This window comes from Zonotrichia albicollis, chromosome 31 (genome assembly GCF_047830755.1).
Source record: "Zonotrichia albicollis isolate bZonAlb1 chromosome 31, bZonAlb1.hap1, whole genome shotgun sequence".
Lineage (NCBI taxonomy): Eukaryota > Metazoa > Chordata > Aves > Passeriformes > Passerellidae > Zonotrichia > Zonotrichia albicollis.
Window position 1 is genome coordinate 2,189,155 of NC_133849.1, and position 24,795 is coordinate 2,213,949.

Sequence of the window (24,795 nt, forward strand, 5' to 3'; positions counted from 1 at the left end):
CCTGAACCCCATTTTCTGGGCATCCCGTTATCTGGCACCGGGCCCCCTGAACCTGCATTCCTGTGAACAGAGACCCCCTTCCCAGCCAGGCCATGACCTGGGACCAGGAGCCCCCGAACCCCGATTCGCAGGAAGGGTTTCCCTCTGAACCCCATTTCCCCGGCACTCCCGGAACCGCAATTTTCGGGTGCCAGGACCCCCTAAACCTCCATTCCCCGGCAGGGGCACCCCACATAACCCCTTTTTGGGTCCTGTGACCCCCCTCAATCCCTTTCCCCAGCATCGAGACCCCTCTGTACCCCCTTACCTGGCACCGAGAGCCCCCTGTACCCCCATTCCCGAGCACGTGGACCCCCTTGAGCGCCCATTTCCGCCCACCCCGACCCACCTGTACCCCCCTCGGCAGTACCGGGACCCCCCAAACCCCATTTCTGGTCACTGGCGCCCCGGGAAAAGCCATTTTGAGCACCTAAACCCCCTCGAACCCCAAATTCCGGGAAGGAAATTTCCCCTGAACCTGCATTCTGCAGCATAGAAATCCACTGAACCCCAATTTTTTAGCACTGGGATCCCCCTGCTCTCCCTAATCCGGGACTGGGATCCCAGCGCACTCCCGTCAGTCCTCTGGGACCCCTTGCACCCCCATCAGTCCTCTGGGACCCCCTGCACCCCCATTCCCGGCGATCCCGCCCTTCCCAGACCCCAGTCCCCCCCTTTTCCTGGGTTTTTGCACCCCCAGATTTCCCAAATTTCTGCGTCCCCCCAGTTCTCCATTCCCGGCGCTTCCTGGAAGGGGTTCCAGGGGTCCCAGAGGGTCCCCCGGGGTCCCAGGGGGTCTCAGCGAGGATCCAGCGGGATCCAGGTGAATTCCCTGGAATTCCCCTTTTCCCCTCCCCCCGCGCTCCTCGGGCACTTTCGCTTTCGCGTCTCTCCAGCGGCGCCACAGCCGCGATCGGGGACGGCTGCGATGGCTCCAGCGCTGGGGCTGGGGGTGCTCTGGGGGCTCCTGGGGCTCCTGGGGAACCCGGGGAGCGCGACCAAAGGTGAGTGGGACCCCCCGAAACCGGGACCCCCCTGAACCGCAGTTCCCGGGCACCGGGACCCTACGGAACTTCCATTTCTGGGCACCGGGAACCCTCTAAACCTCCATTCCCGGGCAGGGGAACGCCTCTGAACCCCCATTTTGGGTCCTCAACCCCCTGAACCCCCATTTTGGGGCCTGTGACACCCCTCAATCCCCTTCCTCGGCACCGGGACCCCCATGTACCCCCATTTCTGGGCGGGAAACCCCCCCGAACCTCCATTCCCGGGTACCGGAACCCCCCTGAACCCCCATTTTCAGTCCTGTGACCCATCTCAATACCGTCCCTAGCACCAGGACCCCTCTGTGCCCCCTCATCTGGCACCAGGACCCCCCTGAATCCCATTTTCGGTCACCGGTTCCCCTGGAACTCCCATTTTTTGGGCACCTAAAACCCCTGGAACCCCGAATTCCGGGAAGGAAACTCCCCCTGAACCCGCATTTCCCGGCACAGGAACCCCTGAACCCCAATTTTTGGGCACTGGGACCCCCTGGGCCCACCCAATTCCCCGAGGCGCTTCCTGGAAGGGGTTCCAGGGGTCCCAAAGGGTCCCAGGGGGTCTCAGCGAGGATCCAGTGGGATCCAGATGAATTCCCTGGAATTCCCCTTTTCCCCGTCTCACTTTCCCGTCTCCCAGGCTGCGTCCCCGGGATCCGCCCGCCTCTCCCAGCCCCAGACCCCCCTTCCCGTGATCCAGGGACCCCCTGGAGCCCCATCCCTGCCTTTCCAGCTCCCAGACCCCACTGCCCTCAACACCGGGGACCTGGACCCCCTTTGGTGGGCACAGAGACCCCCTGGATCCCCCATCCCGCCTCTCGGGTTCCTTCCTTGAACTTCCATTTCCGGGCGAACCCCCCTTCCAGGGCACAGAGACCCCCGTGAACGTTCATTTCGGGGCATCGGGACTCCCCGTACCCCTTTCCCCAGCCCCGATAAACCCTGCACGGCCCTATCTGGAGCCTGGAACCCCCTGAACCCCCATTCATGGGCACGGAAACCCCCCGAACCTCAATTTCTGAGCAGCAGGACCCACTGCATCCCCTTATCCGGCACCGGGACCCTCTGAATCTCAATTTCCTGGGCACTGGAACCCCCCTGAACCTCAATTTTTCAGTCACCAGGACCCCTTGAACCCCGGAACCCGGGAAGGAAACCCCCCTGAACCCCATTTCTTGTGCACCAAGACCCCAGTGCATCCTCTTATGCAGCACTGGGACCCCCTGAACCCACATTCCTCTGCACCCAGACCCCTGTGCACCCCCATATCCAGGACAGAAACCCTCCCAAACCCTCCATTCTCAGGCACAGGATCCCACCTTGCACCCCCTTATCCATCACGGGGATCCACCTGCACCCCCTAATCCAGCCCCAATGCCCCCCCCCGCACCCCCTTTCCCTGCCCTCCCCCTCTCAGAGACCCCAGCCCCCGCTTTTCCTTCACCCCGGCACCCCCTGAACCCCCACTCCTGCCTTCCCCAGCCCCCACCCATCACCTTCCTCAACACCGGGGATCTGCCCGTGCACCCCCTTTCCTGGGCACAGGGACCCCCTGCACCCCCCATTGCCCTCATCCCCCTTGCCTTGACCTGGGACCCCCTGAACTTCCGTTCCTGGGCATGGGGACCCCCCTGCACCCCTTAATCCAGGACTGGGACCCCCTTCTGGATCCCCTTCACGTGTTCTGGGCCCTCCCCGGTCCTCCCGCCCTTCCCAGACCCCAGACCCGCCCTTTTCCTTCACCTTTGCACCCCCAGATCTCCCAAATTTCCGGGTCCCCCCAGTTCTCCCCTCCGGGCGCTTTCTTAAGGGGGTCCCAGGGGTTCCCAGGTGGTTCTCAGAGAGCTCCAGGGCGGTCGCAGCGGGGATCCAAAAGGATCCAGAGGGATCCAGAGGGATTGTCTGTAGTTCCCCCGTCCCCTCCCTTCTCCCCGCCCTCCTCGGTCCCTTTCGCTTCCGCGTCCCAACCTGAGAGACCGGGATCTGCCCGGCGACTGGTGACCTCACTGACAATTCGGGTTGCCATTGGCGGGCAGGAAATAGCGGAACCAATGGCGGGGCCGGAGGCTGCTCTGGGGGCGGTGTCAGGTCTGGGGGCGGTGTCAGGTCTGTGGGCGGGGCCGCAGCGGAGCAGCGCCATGGCTGCAGCGCTGGGTCTGGGGCTGCTCTTGGGGCTCCTAGGGGACCCGGGGGGCGCGACCAAAGGTGAGTGGGAACCCCGAAACCGGGACCCCCTGAACTTCCATTTCCGGGCACCGAGACCCTCCTGAACTACTATTACCGGGGCTACCGGGCCCGGAACCCCCTCCGTAACCCCATTTTGGGTCCTGTGACCTCTCTCAATCCCCTTCTCCAGCACCGGAACCCCCCTGTACCCACTCATCTGGCACCGGGATCCCTCTGAACTCCCATTCCTGGGCAGGGAAACCCCCCTGAACCGCCATTCCCGGGCATCAGAATCCACTGAGTCCCCATTCCTGAGCACGGGGACCTCTTGAGCGCCCATTTTTCGGCACCGGGACCCACTTGAAACCCGAATTCCGGGAAGAGAATCCCCTGAACCCCCATTTTTGGGCAGGGAAATCCCCCGTTCCTGGGCACGGGGACTCCCATGAACGTTCATTTCCTGGCAGCGGGACCCCCCTGCACCCCCTTATCTGGCGCTGGAACCCACCGGACCTCCCATTCCTGGGGTTCAGGATCCCTTTGAACCCCGCATCGCGCCACGGGAACCCCCCTGAACCCCCATTCCCTGGCACCGGGACCCCGCCTTCACCCCTTTGTTCGGGACTGGGACATCCCGCACCCGCGTCAGTGCTCCGGAACCCCCCTGCCCGCCTTTTCCGGCATCCTGGTTTTCCCAGACCTCAGACCCGTTCTTTTCCTAGAACTTTGGATCCCCCAGATCTCCCAACTTTCTTTGTCCCCCCATTTTTCCACTCCTGCCGCTTCCCGAAACGGGGTCCCAGAGGGCCCTGGGGGTCTCAGGGAGGGTCACACTCGGGTCCAGATGGATCCAGATGAACTCCCTGGAATTTCCCCTTTCCCCCGCCCCCTTCACCCGCGTTCCCTCGGTCTCTTTTCCGCCTCCCAAGCTGCGTCCCCGGGATCCGCCCGCCTCTCCCAGCCCCAGACCCCGCTTTCCGTGACCCAGGGACCCCTGGAGCCCCATTCCTGCCTTTCCCAGCTCCCAGTCCCTTCCTTGAACCTTGGACCCTTCCCGGCTCTCCCGGCCCCGCTTCCCAACCTTTGGACGCCCCCAGACCCCCCAGTCTCTGCGTCCCCCCAGTTCTCCACCCCCTGCGCGTCCTGCGGGGGGTCCGGGCAGGTCCCGGGGGTTTCAGGGGAATTCCCAGGGTTTGCTCTGTCCCCTCCCCCTCCCCGCGCTGCCCCGGTCACTTTCGCGTCTCCCAAGCTGCGGCTCCGGGATCCGCCCGGGCACCGGGGACTGCCCCGGAACCGGGACCCCCCTGACCCGCAATTCCCGGGCACGGGGACCCCCTTGAACGCTCATTTCGGGGCACCGGGACCCCCCTGTACCCCCTTCCCCAGCCCCGATATCCCCTGCACCCACTTATCTGGAGCCTGTAAACCCCTGAACCCCAAATCCCGTGCATGGAAACTGCCCTGAACCCCATTTCTGGGCACCGGGCCCCCTGAACCCCCCATTCCTGTGAACAGAGACCCCCTGCCCAGCCAGGCCATGATCTGGCACCAGGACCCCCCAAACCCCAATTCGCAGGAAGGGACTCCCCCGAACCCCATTTCCCCGGCGCTCCCAGTACCGCAGTTTTTGGGCACCGGGACCCCCTAAACCTCCATTCCCGGACAGCGAAACCCCACATACCCCCTTTTTGGGTCCTGTGACCCCCCTCAATCCCCTTCCCCAGCATCGAGACCCCCCTGTACCCCCTCATCTGGCACCAGGTCCACCCTGAGCCCCCATTCCTGAGCACGTGGACCCCCTTTGGGCCCATTTCTGGCCTCCCCGACCCCCCTGTACCCCCTTCGGCAGCACCGGGACCCCACTGAACCCCAATTTCGGGTCACTGGCGCCCCCAGAACCCCCATTTTAATGCAGTGGGACCCCCTCGAACCATGAATTCCGAGAAACTCCCCCTGAACCCACATTCCCCGGCACAGGAACGCCCTGCACCCCAATTTTTGGGCACTGGGACCCCCCTGCACCCCCTAATCTGGGGCTGGGATTCCCCCGCACCCCTATCAGTGCCCCGGGACCCCCTGCACCCCCATTCCCGGCCATCCCGCTGTTTTCCTCGGCTTTTGCATCCCCCGGTCTCCCAAATTTCTGCATCCCCCCAGTTCTCCATTGCCGGCGCTTCCTGGAAGGGGTCCCAGGGGGTCTCAGCAAGGATCCAGTGGGATCCAGATGTATTCCCTAGAATTTCCCTGGAATCTCCCCTTGGGAGACTTTTCTGTCTCCCAAGCTGCGTCCCTGGGATCCGCCCGCCTCTCCCAGCCCCAGACCCCCCTTCCTGTGACCCAGGGACCCCCTGAACCCCCATCCCTGCCTTTCCCAGCTCCCAGACCCCACTTCCCTCAACACCGGGGACCCCTGGACCCCCTTTGGTGGGCACAGGGACCCCCTGCATCCCCCATCCCGCCTCTCCCAGTCCCTTCCTTGAACCTTGGACCCTTCCCGGCTCTCCTGGTTCCGCTTCCTGACCCTTGGACGCCCCCAGACCCCCCAATCTCTGCGTCCCCCCAGTTCTCCACTCCCTGTGTCCTGCTGGGGGGGTTTTTGGGGGTCCTGAATTTCCAGTTCTGGGCACTGGGACCTCCATGCACCCCCTTATCCAGCACCAATCGCCCCCCTGCACTCCGTTTCTCTTCCATCCCGCCTTCCCCAGTCCCCAGACCTCCCTTTTCATTGACCCTGAGTCCCCCTGGACCCCATTCCTGCTTTTCTCAGCCCCCAGCCCCCCCCTTTCCTCTGCATCAGGGACCCCTGAGCCTCCCATTCCCAGGTCTCCCCACTCTGTGATCCCTTTCCCTGGCACTGGGGACCCCTGGACCCCTTTCCTGGGCACAGGGATCCTCTGGAACCCCCATCCCACTTTCCCAGTCCCTGCCTCCCCCCCTCCCCTTCCATAACCCTGGAACCTCCCGAGCCCCCATTCCTGGACACCAGGACCCCCTGCAAGCCCTTTCCTGTCCATCCCACCTCTCCCACCCTGCACACCCTTTCCTTGGCCCCAGGATCCCCAAACCCCTTCCCAGCTCTCCCAGTTCCCCTTTCATTGATCTGTGACCCCCTCAACCCCCTCAAATCTCCGTGTCCCCCCAGTTCTCCACTCCCTGCATTACCTGCAAGTGGCAGTGTCAGAGCCCAGCCCGGGGATCCCCCAGTACATGGATATTGGGTTTGTGGATGGGATCCCCTTCACGCGCTACGACAGCGAGAGGGGCCGGTCAGAGCCACTGACGCAGTGGATGAAGGACGGAGTCGAGCCAGAATATTGGGATAGGGAGACCCAGATTGCTGTGGGGAACCAGCACGTGGCTGCCAGGAACCTGGAGACACTGCGGGAGCGGTACAACCAGAGCAGGGGTGAGTGGGGGGAGCTGTGGGGCTGGGATGGGATCTGTGGGGCTGAAATGAGATCTGTGGTGCTGGGACGGGATCTATAGGTGTCAGATGCGGATTCACAGGGCTCCAAGAGAGTGAAAAGGGGGATCCATTAGGTTGGGATGGGACATCTTGTGATCCATGGGTTGGGATATTAATCTATGGGGCTGGGATGAGATCTGTGGGGCTGGGTTGGGACTTGAGGGGCTGGGTTGGGATCCATGGGCTTGGGAGGGGATCTGTGGGGCTGGAATGGGAACTGTAGGACTGGGGTGAGGATCCATAGGACTGGGTTGGGATCTATAGATCTCAGGTGTGCATTCACAGGGCTCCAAGGCGCTGAAACGTGGATCCATTAGGCTGGATGGGATATCTTGTGATCCGTGGGGTTGGGATGGGATCTATGGGGCTGGGTTTGGATCCAGGGGGTTGGGATGTGGATTCGTGGGGCTGGAATGGGAACTGTAGAGCTTGGATGAGGATTTAGGGGCTGGGATGTGATCTATAGGTCCCCAGTGTGAATTCACAGGACTCCAAGGGGCTGAAATGGGGATCCATTAAGTTGGGATGGGATATTTTGTGATCCACAGGCTGGGATCCATGGGGCTGGGATGAGATCCGTGGGGCTGGGTTGGGATCCATGGGGTTGAGATAGGAACTGTAGGTCTCAGGTGTGGATTCACAGGGCTCCAGAGGGTTGAAATGGGGATCCTTTAGACTGGGATGGGATAGCTTGTGATTCATGGGGCTGGGATGAGATCTGTGGGGCTGGATTGGGATCCATAGGGTTGGGATGGGGATCCATGGGGTGGAATGGGATCTATAGGTCTCAGGTGTGGACTTACAAGGCTCCAAGTGGGTGAAATGAGAATTCATTAGGTGGGAATGGAATATCTCATGATCCATGGGTTGGGATATGGATCCATGGGGTTGGGATTGAATTTGTGAGGCTGGGTTTGGATCCATGGGAGTGGGATATGAATCCATGGGGCTGGGATGGGATCTGTGGGGCTGGAATGGGAACTGAATGGCAGGGATGGGTTCTGCAGGTCTCCAGTTGTGGACTCACTGGGCTCCAAGCGGCTGAAATGGGGATCCATTAGGCTGGGATTGGATATCTTGTGATCCATGGGGCTGGGATGGGATCTGTGGGGCTGGGTTGGGATCCATAGGGTTGGGATGGGGATCCATGGGGCTGGAATGGGATCTGTAGGTCTCAGGTGTGAACTTACATGGCTCCAAGGGGGTGAAATGAGAATTCATTAGGTTATAATGGAATATCTCATGATCCATGGGTGGGGATATGAATCCATGGGGTTGGGATGGGATCTGTGGGGCTGGGATGGGATCTGTGGGGTTGGGATGTGGATCCATGGGGCTCCAAGAGGCTGGGATGAGGCTCTGTGGGTCTCCCTCACACTCTGGGGCTCCATAGGGCTGGAATGGAGCTCTGTGGGGCTGGGAGACAATTCCATGGGTCTCTGTGGGTACAATCCCCCCAGGTCTCCACACATGCTTGCGAATTTACGGCTGTGAGCTCCTGTCTGATGGGAGCATCGGTGGATCCCACCGGTACAGCTACGATGGGCGGGATTTCATCTCCTTTGACCTGGAATCCGGGAGATTGGTGCCGGCTGACAGCGGTGCTGAGATCACCAGGAGGCGCTGGGAACAGGATGGGACCGTGGCTGAGGGTTGGATGAATTACCTGAAGCACGAATGCCCCGAATGGATCCAGAAATACGTTGGATATGGGCAGAAGGAGCTGGAGCGCAAAGGTGGGAGCAGAAATCCTGTGGGAATTTGGGATTTGGGGATGGAGGACTTGGGAACATGGGAATTCCTGTGGGAATTCTATGGATAGATCTCACTCCCATCCCATTCCTATGAAATTCCATGGGCAGATCTTGCCCCCATCCCATTCCCATGGAATTCCATGGTCAGATCTCCCCTGCATCCCATTCCAGTGGGAATTCCGTGGTCAGATCTCACCCCAGTCCCACTCCCGTGGAATTCCATGGATGTCTATCACCATTATCCCATTCCAGAGCCCCCTGATGTCCACGTGTCCGGAAGAGAGGAACACGGGACGCTGACCCTGTCCTGCCACGCGTACGGATTCTACCCCAACACCATCGCAGTCAGCTGGATGAAGGGGGGTGAAACCTTGGATCAGGAGACGGAGTGGGGCGGGGTCGTTCCCAACAGCGACGGCACCTTCCACACCTGGGCCAGGATCGAGGCGCTGCCGGAGGAGCGGGAGCAGTACCGGTGCAGGGTGGAGCATCCCGGAATGCCGGAGCCCGGGATCTTCGCTTGGGGTGAGGCTGGGAATGTGGGGATTGGGAATTTGGAATTCCCAAATGGGGATTCCCCTCCCCCTCCTCACTATCCCGTGTTTCCCAGAGCGAACATCTGGTGGGAATCTCACTGTGGTGGTCGCTGTGTCCGTCATCCCTGCCATCCTCATCCTCATCCTCATTGTCTTCATTGGATTCGGCATCTGGAAGCTCCAATCCGGTAGCACATGGGCTGGGGGTTGGGAAGGGACACGGATCCACCCGGCACCGTTCTGGGAATCCTGTGCCACTGACGCTGATCCCACTTTGTTTCCACAGGGAGGAGAGACTGGAAGGGATACAACCCGGCAGCCGGTGAGTTCCAGTGGTGGATCCAGCTCTGGATCCTCTCTGTGCAGATCCCAGGATGGATCCTGGGGTTAATCCCACTGTGTGATCCATGCTGGAATCTCATGGATCTTCTCTTTCTGCAGGAAAGGACGTGGGAGCCAATGGCTTGAGCACAGGTGTGGAGCAGGATCAGAGTGAGATTCCAGAAGGAGATTGGGGCAGGATGGACAGATTGGGATCGGAGAGGGATTCTGGATCAGAGCAGGGTCCAGAGTGGGATCAGGTGGAATTGTAGAGTGGGATTGGGGCTGGATTCTGGAGTGGGATCAGGAGGGATGGATGGAGCAGGATTGGTGTGGGAGGGATGGAATGGGATCAGGACCAGATTCCAGACAAGAATCAGGTGGGATGGAATGGAACAGGATCAGGTTGGGGTTCCAGAGAAGGATTGGGGCAGAATGGATGGGGCGAAATGGGTTGGATGGATGGAGCAGGATTGCAGCAGGATTGGGGTGGGGCCAGCTGGGATTGTGGAGCAGCTCCTGCTCTCCATGGGCTCCAGCCAGGTCCATCCTGTGGAATGGGGACAGGGACAGGGTGACACCATGACCCTCTCTCATCCTGGCAGGAATCGCCGCCTGAGCAATCCATGGAGTTGGATCTGGCCCCTTCCCTCTTCCCTGGAAAGCTGAGAGCTGCCAGCAGAGCTCATCCTGCTGCTGCCACCCACCCCACAGCTCTTGCTAACAGATCCATTTCCCATTTTCAAATGCTTTAAAGGCAAGAACCACAAATATTCACAATGCTTCGCTTTTGGTGTGAAACTATCCTGCTTTGGGCAATATATCTGGGTTCCCTTCTCCAGTGTCTGACAGTTCATCTCTGGGAGCCAGAAATGGGAATGGGGTCACTGGAGCAGGGATGGGGACACCAGGAATAGGATGGGAACACCAGGAGCAGGATGGGGGCTTGTCAGCCACACCCGGCTCCATCTCCCGGGATTAATTTCCCGCTCCGTGTCCCATGTCTGAGGTGTCCCCAGAAGGGTTTGGCCACGTTGGGCTCCTGGATGGGCAGTGGGATGGGGGGAGGGGTCAGGCCAGGCCTTGTTGTCCCCAGAGGTCCTTGAGTGTCCCAAAATCAGGATCTCAGAGAGGTTCCCTGGCCATGACCACGGCCATGACACGAGCATGAGATGGCCGTGAGAATGACCATGAGTGACACAACCCTGAGATGACCATGTCCATGGGATGACCATGACTGTGACCATGACCATGACACAACCACAACCCTGACCATGAGATGATTTGGATGAAGAGATGACCGTGGGTTGGCCATGGGATAACTGTGGCCTTGAGGTGACCCTGACATGATCGTGGCCATGAGATGACCATTACAGTGAGATGACCCTTAGCATGAGATGATGGTGATCAGGAAATGACCATGACCATCACTATGAGATGGCCATGACCATAAGATGACCATAAGATGATTATGACAATGGAATGACCATGAGATGACTATGACACCACCATGGCCATGAAATTATGAAGGCTTTGAGATGACCAACACTATGAACATGACACAATCTTGACCAAGAGGTGACCATGAGATGACCATAATCGTCTCACACCATGGCTGTGTGGTGATCATGACCATGAACTGATCATGACACAACCATGGCTGTGAGACAGTTGTGACCATGAGGTGACTGTGAGATGACCATGAGATGATTGTGACCATAAGGTGATGGTGATGACCATAACTGTGGGGAACAAGCCTTACAGAATAAGGACCATTCCCACCTTTGTTCAATCCTGTTCACTTCTGTTCACCAAAAGGCACTCTGGGAAGGTTCAGCTGTGGGTTGATGGCCAGAGAGTGGGTTGGTGGTTGCCTCATGTGTGAGGCAGGGATTGGCTGAGGAGATGTGTGGACACCACATGATCAGAGAGCTGATTGGGTAAAGGGACACATCCATAGCAACACTGCAGTGGCAGGCAGACAACGCGTGCTTATTTTGGTTAAGTTTGGGGCAAGTTTTGAGTATAAAAAAGATCAGTTGGTTACAATAAACAAACTTCTTTGGAACAAGCAAGGAGGTCCATGTGTCCTTGTTCCCCATTGCTGTGCATGACCATGAGATGACCATGACCATGATTGTGATCATGACACAGCCATGACCATGAGATGACCATGATGATTGTGGCCATGAGTTGACCATGAGATGATCTTGGAATGACCATGACCATGTGAGGACCATGACTGTGACCATGTCCATGATATGCTCATGACCATGAGAGGACTGTGACCATTGGATGACCATGACATAGCCATGAGCATGAGATCGTGACCATGAGAGGACCATGACCTTCAGGTGATCAGGGGATGACCATGAACATGAGATGATGGTGCTCAGGAAATGACCACAACCATGAGATGACTATGACCATGAGTCGACCATGAGATGACCATGATAATTTAATGACCGTGAGCATTTCATGACCATGACACAGCTGTGAGGTGATCAAGGTCATGAGATGACCATGATTTGACCATGGCCATTGGGTCATAGAGACCACGAGATGAACAAGAGATAACCATGGCCATGAGACAACCTATAACAATGAGACAACCATGAGCATGAGATAATTGTGACCGAGAGATGACCATGATATGACCATAACACAACCATGGCCATGAGACCATTGTGACCATGAGGTGATTCTGAGGTGACAGTGAGATGACCATGACCGTGAGGTGACCATGACCGTGAGATAACCATGACCATGACAGGACCAAGACTATGACATGATAGTGACAATGAGACAGCCACAAAATGATCATGCAATGACCATGACACAACCATGACCTTAAGATGACCATGACCATGAGGTGATGGTGATCAGGAAATGACAATGATCATGAAATGGCCATGAGATGACTGTGACCATGAGATGACCAGAACCACGGGATGACCATTACAATGATATAACCGTGACTGTGAGGTGACCATGAGCATGAGATAATTGTGACCAAGAGATGATCAAAGACACCATGGCCATATGTGATCATGACCATGAGCTGACTGTGAGATGACCATTACAGTGACAGGACTATGAATATGAGATGACCAAAACAGAACCATGGCCATGACATCACCATGACATGACCTTGGCTGTGAGACAATAGGGACCATGAGGTGAGTGTGAGATGACCATGAGATAACCATGACCATGAGATGATGGTGATCAGGAAATGGCTGTGACCTTGAGATTATCATGACCATGACACAACCACAGCCATGAGATGACCATGATATGATTGTGGCCATGAGTTGACCACGAGACGATCATGAGACGACCATGACCATAAAATGACTTTGACTATGACCATGGCATGGCCATAGTCATGAGATGACCATTCTGATGGGATGACCATGAATGTGAGATTACTGTGAGCATGTGATGACTGTGACCAAGAGATGACCATGAGATGACCATGCTCGTGAGATCATCATGATCTATTTTCAAATAGAGATGGGTTGGTGGGAGATGTGGTAGTTGGAGGCCACTTGGGGCATAGTGATCATGGAATGATAAAATTCTTAATATTTGGTAAAGTCAAGAGAAGCATTAATAAGACTTTTACACTGGACTTTTGGGAGGCAGACTTTGGCCTGTTCAGGAGACTTTTTGAGAGAGTTCCTTGGGAAGTAGTCCTTATAAACAAAGGAGTTCAGGAACGGTGGGCATGCTTCAAAATGTAGATCTTGAGGACACAGGAACAGACTGTCTCTCTGTGCCAAAAGATGAGTCGAAGAGGCAAATATCTAGCCTGGATGGGCAAGGAGGTTTTGGAAGAACTCAGGAATAAAAAAAAGGATGTATTATCTTTGGAAGGAGAGTCAGGTCTCTCAGGAAGTATTTAAGGGGGCTGCTAGAGCATGCAGGAAAAAACTTAGGGAGGCTAAAGCTCGGTTTGAAATTAAAATAGTGACTTTTGTAAAGGATAACAAAAATGTTTATATATATATATATTAATGGTGAAAGGAAGAGTAAGACTAACCTTTGTTCTTTACTGGATGAGGGACGGAACTTAATAACTGCAAATGAAGAGAAGGAAGAGGTGCCTAACACTTTCTTTGTCTCAGTTTTTCCTGAGAAGACTTGCCTTCAAGGACAACTGTCCTCTTGGGCTGCTCAGTGGTGTCAGGGAGCAGAGTGTTTCCCCCATTATCCAAGAGGAGGCAGTCAGAGAACTGCTGAGCCACTTGGATATTCATAAATCCATGGGACCAGATGGGATCCATCCCAGGGTGATGAGGGAGTTGGCAGATGAGCTTGTGAAACCACTCTGCACCATTTACCAGCAGTCCTGGCTCACTGGTGAGGTTCCAGATGACTGGAAGCTGGCCAATGTGAGAGCCATTCACAAAAACGGTGGGAAGGAGGATCCTGGTAATTATAGGCCAGTCAGTCTGACCTCAGTACCAGGTAAGGTTATGGAACAGTTCATACTGAGTGTTGTCACACAGAACTCACAGGATGGCCAGGGTACCAGACCCAGACAGCAGGGATTTAGGAGGGGTAGGTCATGTTTGACCAACCTGATCTCCTTTTATGACCAGGTGGCCCTCCTGGTGGCTGTGGGAAAGGCTGTGGATGTTGTGTACCTGGACTTCAGCAAGGCCTTTGACACTGTCTCCCACAGCACACTCCTGGAAAAGCTGCAGCCCACGGCTGGGACAGGAGCACTCTGTGCTGGGTTAGGAGCTGGCTGGATGGCCGGGCCCAGAGAGTGGTGGTGAACGGAGCTGCATCCTGCTGGCAGCCAATCACCAGTGGTGTCCCTCAGGAGTCTGTGCTGGGACCAGTTCTGTTTAATATCGTTATTGATGACATGGATGAAGGGATTGAGTCTTTCATTTGTAAGTTTGCAGACGACACTAAGCTGGGAGTGTGTGTCCATCTGTTGGAAGGTGGGAGGGCTCTGCAGACATAATTGGAATGGTTGAATGGATGGGCAGAGTCTAACAGGATGAAGTTTAATAAATCCAAGTGCCCAGTCCTGCATTTTGGCCACAATAACCTCATGCAGTGCTGTAGGCTGGGGATGGTGTGGCTGGACAGTGCCCAGGCACAAAGGGACCTGGGGGTGCTGGTCGACAGCCAGCTGAACATGAGCCAGTGGAGTGCCTGGTGGCCAAGAAGGCCAATGGCTCCTGGCCTGTATCAGGAATGGTGTGGCCAGCAGAACTAGGGAGGTCATCCTTCCCCTGTACTCGACACTGGTGAGGCCACGCCTTGAGTGCTGTGTCCAGTTCTGGGCCCCTCAGTTTGGGAAGGACATTGAGACACTTGAGTGTGTGCAGAGGAGGCAACGAGGCTGGTGAGAGTCTTGGAACGCAAGCCCTGTGAGGAACAACTGATGGAACTGGGGTTGTTTAGCCTGGAGAACAGGAGACTCAGGGGTGACCTTATCACTCTCTACAGCTCCCTGAAAGGTGATTGTAGTCAGGTGGGGTTGGTCTCTTTCTCCAAGCAGCACTGACAGAACCAGAGGACACAGTCTCAAGCTGTGTCAAGGGAACTATAGGTTGGATATTAGGAAAAGGTTTTTTACAGAAAGGGTGGTAAACTTCTGGAATGGCCTGCCTGGGGAGGTGGTGGACTCACCATTCCTGGATGTGCTCAAGAAAAGACTGGATATGTGTTGCAGAAATGATCCGTTTGTCAGGGATGAGCCATTTGTCGGGGGCAGGCTAAACTCGGGGCTCAATATGAGACATCAGCAAGTTCTGTTTATTGAAGAGAGCATCCGACACTTATACAGCAAGTAATAAACTCATGAATATTCTGTAATTTACGCTGTCCATTGGCCACACCACAACATCAGCTCTTCCTCATTCCTTAGGGGTTACACCTCTCTTTTATCATGTCTCTTTCACTATTTGTTATCATACTACAGCTAGGCCCAAAGACACACTATCTTGCAAGTGCAATGGCTCAAATTAGGCTGAGTCCAGTACTTTTCCGGTCTCTAGTCAGCTAAAATCCCAACAAGTGAGAGGCCACGATTGAGGCCGGCAAAGTCACGAGAGTATTCTGACATCTGCTCCAGTATCAATCAAGCCTATCACTGATATGGTTCCTGGATGACATCCACTGGCAGTGAGGATGCGTGTCTTTTCTGGATGGTTCTCCATTACTTTCTCAGTCCAGAACACCTGAGGTACCCCTGTTGATCAAAACTTCCTGTGCCCCGACTTTGGTCCACTGTATTCGGACAAGAACTCACAATAGTTACAAGCTGAGCAATGCAAGTTCCTTTCTGAATAGTGACAGGAGGGTCATCAGTGGATACCATAGCATGAATCTGTCCTAAGTAATCAGCATCAATAGGTCCTACATGCACATGAATACCTCTAGGTGTAGTACTTGATCTTCCTATCCAAAACACACTCAATCCCTGTCCTACTGGACCATAGGCATTGAGGGGCACTTTACATAATTTTTTTTGTCAGAATGGTTACTGTGTCGGCAGTGGGTATATCAGTCCCTGCAGAGCCACTTGTTGCCCCTGAGTATTGTTCACAAATGGGTAGCTTTGCAGTGCTGGAAAGCCCATATTTGCTGCTGTGGTTGTTGGGGTATTTGTTTTTCCACGTGCCCCTTGGTGGTCTTCTTCTTGTTTCCCTGCAACAGCTGACCATTTGCATGATATTTACTCCTGCATTGTTTAGCATAGTGCCCAAATTTAGCACAACGATTGCACACAACATTGCTGTTTACATTTGACTTAGATGTTATTTTCTGGGTATTACACCATGCCCTTACGTGCCTTTGCTGTCCACAATTATAGCATTTTGATGAAGGTCTGGGAACTGCAGCAAGAGCTGCCATTTTATGCTCTACTGGACCAACTTTTGATCAAGCAGTAATCATTTCAGGCAATGTGGGTTCCTCAGGTAAAGTGTCAATAATGTTTCTGCAGTCTGAGTTTGCATTTTCTTTAGCCAAGTGTACACACAATTTGTGTTGCAAAGATTCATCATCTACCTGTTTTTCAATAGCTGAAGCAAGCTCTTCCAAAAATTGCAAAAACGGTTCTCTCATCCCTTGTTGTATCATAACATATCTCTGCTTTGGAGCTGCCATTTCCATTGTTTTAATTAAAGCACTCATGCCAATTCTCTGAGCTTGCACCAAAATTGAGGGATCCCACCTGTAAATCTGGGTTAGCAAAAGGCCCAGTGCCCAGCAGGGCATCAACACCCACAGCATGAGGAGAGTCGTGATGAGGCAACTGGGTATTTGTTAGAGCTGTGCACTCAGCCACTTGCCTCCAAGTGTCTCAAAATACACCATATTGTACTGGCTGGAATAAAATTATAGCAGTATGCATGATGTCATAAGGTGCAAGCATATCTGCATTAATTACATGTATTAATTGCATTACATCTTAGGAATTAATACCATACTGAGCCACTTTCGATTGGAGATTTTGCACAACCTTCCAGGCAAAGATGCGATGACTATCATCCTGCCCTGTTCCAGGAGGTGCTTTAAAACCTGGAAAAGACATAGGATTATCACAGGCAACATTTGCGTTAGCACTGTTCTCCTGAGGTATTCTTGGAGCACCTAATCTTTCTATCATGTCCCAATTCATTTCTTCAGCTGTTTTTTTCCTAAAAAATTCCCAAAAGTCCTGAGGCTGTCAAGGAAGCCCAGTTACTTGACATGGGGGCAAAATCCATGGGGCAGTAGGGCTAGAGGTATTAGAAGGTGATCTGTCAACAGTTCCTTGCTCCAACTCAGGTGTTACTGTGGGCAACTCACCATTTGATTTGCTGTTGCTGTCACTGTCAGGTAACGGAGGATATGACCCTGCAGATTGTTCATGCAGCTCAGAGGGGAGTGAGGGGGCAGATGGCTGGACTAGAGCAGAGGGAAGCAGGGGGGCAGACGGCTGGGTTTCTCTCTCTGCTAAAGGCATTTCAGCTACCTGGTGTAGCGGTGTAGTGTATACAGGCACCATCATGAGCTGCTGTGCAGCTGTGACATAAAGAAGTTTAGGGGTCTGATAAGGACATACATAGGCAGTTTGCCCAGAAGCCTTGGCAGCTCTCCCAGAAGCTTTGGCAGCTTTCCCACACGCTTTGGTAGCCTGCCTGGTAACTTGCATGGCACTTGCACCTTCTTCAAGGATAGGTTCCCCTCTGCCTCATCTCCCTCATCAGTTTCTGTTATCAACCCCGATTCTTCGTCCACATACTGCTTTGCTTGTTCTTGGTCTTTTTTCCATTTTCTTAATGCCTCAAAAAGCGATCCCCAGGTAACGGCTAAATCTACAACAGTTTAATCTTCCGCTCAGATGACTTCCCACAGTCTGTCCCCGACTTTTTTCCATGCTTTAGCACTAAATGCTGTGTCAGGATCAGTGCCAAAATCCTGTGATTTCGCCCACAGCAATTTACCACAAAGGGCATAGTCTGAACTATTAATTCCCTTATTTCTTAACAAAACTTTCCATGTAGCCAAAACAGTCTCTTCTTCATTAGATAAATTATTTCCCATTATTACTTGTTGGTATCTCACCTACTTCCAGGTGTCTTGATAAGAGAAAATCAGGTCTGGGCTTCCCTGTGGTTTCCACCCGCCACTCTCAGCTGCACCAAGGCCGCCTCCCCCACTACATCCCAGTGAGTCACGTTTGCCAGTTGCTACGACCCCGAATGCGTCCAGACCAAGTATGTTCTTAAGGGCGTTGAATGACGTCGGGGTCACCAGATGACACTGTCAAGGCAGTCATGACACAAAGCAGAGATCACAAGCAGTCTCAGATGGCAACTCTTTATTATCGAACATGGCTGACCTTTTATACACTTTTGAATTGTTTATACTTCTTCTACCCTAACTATTGGCCACAATAAATCAACATAACGTCATTGGTGAAAAGTTACAGTGACTTCAACTAACTTTCTAAAAAACACTTCATCCAGCTGCAAAGTTCTCTTCTTATCTTTTTCAATTCCTCACTTCTCTTGGTCTCCTTAATTACAGCCTTGGAGAGAGATCCTTATCAACTTCTTGCTTCTTACCTTTCTTCTCACTCCTTTAGCTAACAGGCCCGCTGTTAGCCCCTTCCACACAAAGGCATTTGCTATACCAGCCCCCACAGCTTCATAAGTAACAGTTGCCCAATGCTGAAGGTACACAGGTGGTTACATGCCTCTATCATTTACAGCAGGGTGGGTTCCTCCTTAGACAAGGCCTTCAGGAGGCTTTTACACTTCTCATTAGCATTTTCAACAGCTACTTTTGAAAGCAGCACCTCTCTGGCAATGTCATTCTCTATTTGTCTTTTAAGAGCTTGTTTCAAGCAGCCCTTGAATTGCATATAAGGCTCAGCTGGTCCTTGCTTTACATAAGTAAATGCTTTTTACATTTACTTATGTAAAGCATTGTGAACCTTTAAAAATGTGCTATGCACAGCTTCAGTAATACCCTCAAGGGTCTCTCTAGGAATGTGGGTTTGCCCAACAGGGTCTGTGTGGGTTCCTTCTCCAGACAGGTGGTCATTCATGAGGGCTGCAATATTCTGGTTTCCACGTCCCACAAATTTCACAAGCAAGGCTTCTAACCCCTTTTTCCACTGAGCATCTGTGGAGGCCGGTGGGCCTACAGAACAAAGGCCATTATAGTCCTTTGGACAGACAGACAGACCCCAAATTGGAGAAATCTCCCCTGTTCAGGGCAACTGAGCAGAGCCTCTTCCAGGATGCTTTGTTGTATATGCAAATGTACCCAGTTCTACCTCCCTGGTTGGACTGTTGCCCTCTCCCTCCCTTTTTCCTTATATTTATAAGTCCTTGAATGTTCTCCCTTCCCTGCATATCCATTGGCCCTATATTGCCTCAGTGTCCCACCCCCTTTACCCTATTGGCTGCCACCCCTTCCCTCCCCTCTGTACCGCCCTGAGCCCTCAGCCCATTGGCCCTGATGTTGTGCTCCACCCTCCTTGTCCCCTGTATTTAAACCTGGACGCTCCACTGTTCTTTTTGTCTTTGTCCCCAGACCCCTTTGTGTATGGCTGGAATAAACCTCCTCCTTTGACCTCCATAGATAGGCCCTTCCAGCTTCTTTGTTGTTGGTGATTCTACAAGAGAAGTGTGTGCTGCAGGGATTCTGTGTGTGTGTGCCTGTGCCACTGAGCAGCTTCATTACTGGAGACACTTCTGGAAGGTCACAGCTCTGCTGCCTCTCGCTCCACCACCAATGGGTTTGCGGCTTGTGACAGCTGGCAGCCTGAACAAGGACCTCTTCAGAGCATTCCTGGAGGTGTCTTCAGTAGCTTGTTTGCTACTGAAACTAAGCCATGTTCAGAGCAGCCAGTTCCCAGAGGAGACTCCTAAGTTTTATTGGGGCAATCCCACAGGTGACCCGCAACCCTCTTGAGGCAATAAGATTGGTTGGAGCTGACGGAGCACCTGGAGAGCTTTTGTTGACCCACTGTCTTGTGACTAATATATTTGGGGGTCACCCTTTTTTGTCTTTCCTTTGCCTTCTTTTCCTCTTGGATGTTGGGAGGAAGTGTGGGGATGGGAGCCAAACTGACCCACCCACAGAGGGAAGTTTATGTCCAGTTAACGGAATCCTTGTTGGGGAAATTTTAATTTTTCAATGGGAGATTTTAAATCTTTTCTTCATTGGTTGTTCAAGTATTTTCCTGGTATTGTGAGGGAATCCATTCCAATGAATTTTAGGACCATACAAGGAAAAGGTTCTACATTCTTTGAATTAAAGGGGATCTTTCAGTGGGGAAATTTTATCCTTTGGCCTTATTGTTACATCTGTAGAAAATGTTGGGAAGCATTCGGGACCCCTTCTCCCCATTCCTCCCCTCACATCCCTAAACCCTCTTCCCTGCCTCAGGGAGGATTGGGAGATGGATCCTGCCAGCAGGCGCAGGGTTGCTACCGTCTCCCTGACATCTCCCAGTCTCCTCTGTCCCCTCTCCAGGGCAGCACTGGCCGTGCTGCCTTGGGCTCTCCCCTAACTCTCTTACCAATGTCCACATACCCAGTTCTACCACCCCGTTTTTCTCCGAGATGATGACAGGAATGTTGTCCACCCTGCCATCTTGTCCTCTCCCCCTCCAAGTTTTCCTGCCCTTTCTCCATAAAATGGTGCTGACCCCACAAAGGCAATGGCCATTTTGTCACCTCCCTGTCCTGCCCAAAATGACCCCTCCGACCCTCCTCCCACTTTCTCTATTCCTGTCATCGTGCCCTGCCCCTCCCCTTCTGTGTCGGGAAGTGTGTCCATGTCAGGACTTCCCTTCTCTATCAGGAATCCCCTACCCATTGTGCACACCATCCCTACCCCCTCCTCTCTTGGCTCCTCCCCTGATAGTCCCTACCCTTCCCATTCCCACAAGACTGGAGCCAGAAGTGGTGATGACAGTGACCAGAAGGAGGCCATATTGGCTTCCACAGCTGCCCACAAACAGGCAGATTCCGGCTGCCACAAGAGGCCCCGTGCAGTCATCAAGCACCCTCCATCCTCCTCGGATGATGAGAGTAGGGATTCCACAGACCTGGATTCTGGTCCTGAGTCTGAGGATCACTGGGCCAAGCTGCAGAGGGAAGCTACCTGGGAGGGCTCAGAGCTCGCCAAAGAGATTGTGGGCCTGTCAATTATATGTAAACACAGCAGAAGGGTGACTGCAATCAGTTCCTGGGAGCCGATCCCCTATGGGGAATTGAAAGAGCTCTGCAAAGTGGCTAAGGAATACGGTCGGGGGTTGCATTTCTTAAAAACTTTCTGGAAGCCACCTTCTCTTCCCATGTCTTGGTCATGCATGAAAATAAAAATATAATGAACTGCCTGCTCTTCCGGTGTCACAATCTGTCCTTATGAACGGGTTTCGTGATTGTTTGTGGATGTGATCTCAGGGTGCAAAAAACCGACATGGCACAGGGGGGTTTGTAGTGATAATCAAAACAAATGCACTTTGTTGAATAACCACAGCCAAATGCGTTGGGGAGGAATTGGGGAAAAAAGGGAAAAAGAATGAAAAGAGGGAGGAAGATTAAGGAAGGTATATAGCTACCAAACATAGAACAGTGAAGTCTTTGATATCCAGCCGATGGAGTTCACCAGGCCAGGTCTAGGGAGATGTTGAAATCTCTAGCTAACTCAGAGGTTTTTATTATGATAACTCTATTGAAAATTGAAACTATGGGGGGGGGGGGGGGAACAGATACATGAAATAATAGATGTAACAGGTAGTCCATGTTCTCAGCAGTGAGAGCCATTGGCTTCTTGGTCCAGTGGTCACAACCTGCAGGCAAGCATCTCGCTTTGGTCAGCTTGCCTCCCCCACACATCTCTCCCCGGTTGGGGATTTCATTCCCAGTCCTTGGAAGGAGGAGTGGGGCCTTTTCACATGGGGGTTTCATGTCTTGGTCTTTGATGGAGAGGCTCCTTACATCTCAGTCTGTCTGTCACAGTGGTTGTAAAACAGGTGAGGGACCACCCAAGACTCAGGAGAAGTCCAGCCAGGCTGAGAGCTAGGAGAGATTTTAAGGTTATTGCCGCAAAAAGGCAAAATGCCCCTTTCTTCTTTCATTGGGCTCAGTGTAGCATACAGCAAACAACACCTGTGAACAATAGCTTAGCACTGTGCTCAGGTCTTGCAGTCGTTGGCATGTAATTTTCTCCAACAGGGCCAGAAACTTCCGACAAGGGTCTTTTCTTCAGAGCTCCCCAATGACAATCGTGAGGCAGATGAGAGAAACTTTGGACAGAGTCTCATACCCCGGTCGAGTACATGCTGTGGGAGAGGCAGTAAAAAAGGCATCTCAAATCACTGGCGGACACATATTCAAAAGATGCCAACAAATCAAATTTAACCCTTGAACAAATGGCAGGAGAAGGTGACTTCCAGAAGCCACAAGACCAAGAAAAGGATTTACAAGAAGCTGCCCTCAATGACATCGTCACTGCGGCAAAGACATCCCTGCTCCTCACTCTTGATGACACCCTACATACACAGAGTGTCACTAACATCAAACAAGGGCAAGTGTCGCAGACATTTTTTCATAGAAATCCTTTCTTTCACATTTGTCCATCTTCTGGGAAGCAGAGCCCCAGAAGAAGAATGTAAACAATTGTTATCAGCTGCTGTGAAATGTAGCAGGTGTCCCTGTGATTGGCTCATCTTCCATGTGTACCATTAAAGGCCAATCACAGGAGCAGCTCAGGGACAGATTCCCTGGACACAGAACTTTGTTATTCATTCTTTCTATTCTATTCTTAACTGAGCAGCTCTCTGCAACTTCTCTTCTTATTCTTTTTAGTATAGTTATAATGTATTATATATCTTATATAAATAAATCAAGCCTTCTGATCAAGAAACAAGATTCTCGTCCTTCTCTCACCACAGTGACCGTCTAAGGTCACTGTAATAGGCAAGTGAAATTTTCATGAAATTTGTAGAAAGACTTAAAGTTGCACTTGAGAGACAAATAGAAAGCCCAGACGCCAGGAAGGAAGTTCCAAATAAAATGGCCTTGGAAAAGGCAATTAAGTGCAAAACAATATGAAGAGCTCTTCCCTTCGACCCAGAACCTACAATCTACCAGATGGGTGAGGCCTGTGCCAATTTTCTTCCACTGAACACACTGTGGCAAAGGCAATCTCTAAGGGAGAGGGCCTTTTTAACATCCCAAAATGCTGCAAAATGTCTTAATTGTGGGGAACTGGGCCATTTTTGAAGGACTGTCCAGAATACAAAATGCCTAAAGACCAGCAGCCACCAAAGAGGTGCCATTCACCACATTGTATGGATTGCAACAGATATTCTAACAGCCGTTCTCAGTTTTGTTATCACCTGCAGCCGCACAACCACCAGCACCATTATCAGCCAAAAAACTTCCAACAGACTGCAGGGCGGCCCTGTATGAAGACAGCAAATGGAAAGCTGTTTCACTCTACCCTCCCCACTATTCCAGAGGTCCAAGATGTGAGAAATTCCCATGGAGCTCTTCATACTCCAAACAGCAGACCAGAGTCACCAAGGCTTTCCAACAAGTTCAGGTCAGGACCTGACGCCAGCTGGTGAGTGCTCTGTGCATACAATTTGATCCATCTGCTTTCTATCATATTCCCACCAGAAAATACGGACCCCTAGAGGGCCTGAGAGATGTGCTGGTAAAAGATCATTGTATTCATGGACCAAATGAAATACATATTACAGCAGCAGTACAAACTGTTGGGCCAACTGATGAAATCACACTCACTGTCTGCTGCACAAAACCACCACACTTCCTGCACAGAGAGACTGTGATCGCCCAAGCCTTTTTATTGCCATTGCACATAGACAGTATCGCAGAGCCTTTCCTTACGCGCTCTGTTTCCTGCCCAGGGGCAGGAAGGAAGTGACAGAGAGGTTTTGGCCTCTCTCCAGCATCCCCTGCTCCGGCCTGGGCTCCTGCCGGGGCTGCAGGCGGGTCCCGGCTCCGTCCCGCACTCACCCCAGCTCCCAGCGCTCTCAGGTCCCGGTCACGCCGAGCTCCCGGCGGTTCGGGGCAGCAGCAGCGGCTCCTTGGCCTCCTGCCCGGGCCGGGGCCAGCGCCGGGGCCACTCCGAGGCCGCGGCTGCCGGGAAATGCCGGAGTGCGGAGAAAGGGAGGCGGGGCCGTGCCGTGTGCACAGCCCGTCCCTCGCTGCGATTGGCTGATTCTGCCGTCACTCCTCGAGCTCGCGCGCTGATTGGTGGGAGCGGGGCCAAGCACGGCCCCTGGTGCAGCCCTGAGGGCGGCCCTGGATCGGCCGCCGTTACCGGAGCCGTGACCCAGGGACCCCCTGGAGCCCTATCCCTGCCTTTCCCAGCCCCCAGACCCCACTGCCCTCAACACCGGGGATCCTTGGACCCCCTTTGGTGGGCACAGGGACCCCCTGGATCCCCCATCCCGCCTCTTCCAGTCCCTTCCTTGAACTTCCATTTCCGGGCGAACCCCCCTTCAGGGCACAGAGACCCCCTTGAACGTTCATTTCGGGGCATCGGGACTCCCCTTACCCCCTTCCCCAGCCCCGATAAACCCTGCACCCCCTTATCTGGAGCCTGGAATCCCCTGAACCCCCATTCATGGGCACGGAAACCCCCCGAACCTCAATTTCTGGGCAGCAGGACCCACTGCATCCCCTTATCCGGCACCAGGACCCTCTGAATCTCAATTTCCTGGGCACAGGAACCCCCCTGAACCTCAATTTTTCAGTCACCAGGACCTCTTGAACGCCGGAACCCGGGAAGGAAACCCCCCTGAACCCCATTTCTTGTGCACCAAGACCCCAGTGCATCCCCTTATCCAGCACAGGGACCCCCTGAACCCCCATTCCTCTGCACCCAGACCCCCGTGCACCCCCATATCCAGGACGGAAACCCTCCCAAACCCTCCATTCTCAGGCACAGGACCCCACCCTGCA

General features: G+C 53.5%; 2 protein-coding genes across 4 annotated transcripts in view; both read left to right on the top strand.

Moving 5' to 3' along the window:
• The window catches only part of LOC102065444 (class I histocompatibility antigen, F10 alpha chain-like), a 469,176-nt gene that overhangs the window by 431,145 nt on the left and 13,236 nt on the right, over nucleotides 1–24,795 (top strand). The window contains exons 1-8 of one of the 3 annotated variants that reach the window (XM_074529922.1): nucleotides 3,179–3,284; nucleotides 6,388–6,651; nucleotides 8,172–8,447; nucleotides 8,718–8,990; nucleotides 9,076–9,189; nucleotides 9,288–9,323; nucleotides 9,443–9,493; nucleotides 9,928–10,163. In XM_074529922.1, coding sequence (XP_074386023.1) covers nucleotides 3,218–3,284; nucleotides 6,388–6,651; nucleotides 8,172–8,447; nucleotides 8,718–8,990; nucleotides 9,076–9,189; nucleotides 9,288–9,323; nucleotides 9,443–9,493; nucleotides 9,928–9,941 — 1,095 coding nt within the window. In that variant the 5' untranslated portion in view covers nucleotides 3,179–3,217 and the 3' untranslated portion in view covers nucleotides 9,942–10,163. Of the gene's footprint in view, nucleotides 1–3,178; nucleotides 3,285–6,387; nucleotides 6,652–8,171; nucleotides 8,448–8,717; nucleotides 8,991–9,075; nucleotides 9,190–9,287; nucleotides 9,324–9,442; nucleotides 9,494–9,927; nucleotides 10,164–24,795 lie in introns of those variants that run through there. The other 2 variants (XM_074529923.1, XM_074529919.1) reach the window with 2 other exon arrangements.
• Nucleotides 896–24,795, top strand: part of LOC141725841 (class I histocompatibility antigen, F10 alpha chain-like) — a 32,345-nt gene continuing 8,445 nt past the window's right edge. Inside the window, exon 1 of the mRNA XM_074529977.1 lies at nucleotides 896–1,043. Coding sequence (XP_074386078.1) covers nucleotides 968–1,043 — 76 coding nt within the window. The 5' untranslated portion in view covers nucleotides 896–967. The remainder of the gene's footprint in view (nucleotides 1,044–24,795) is intronic.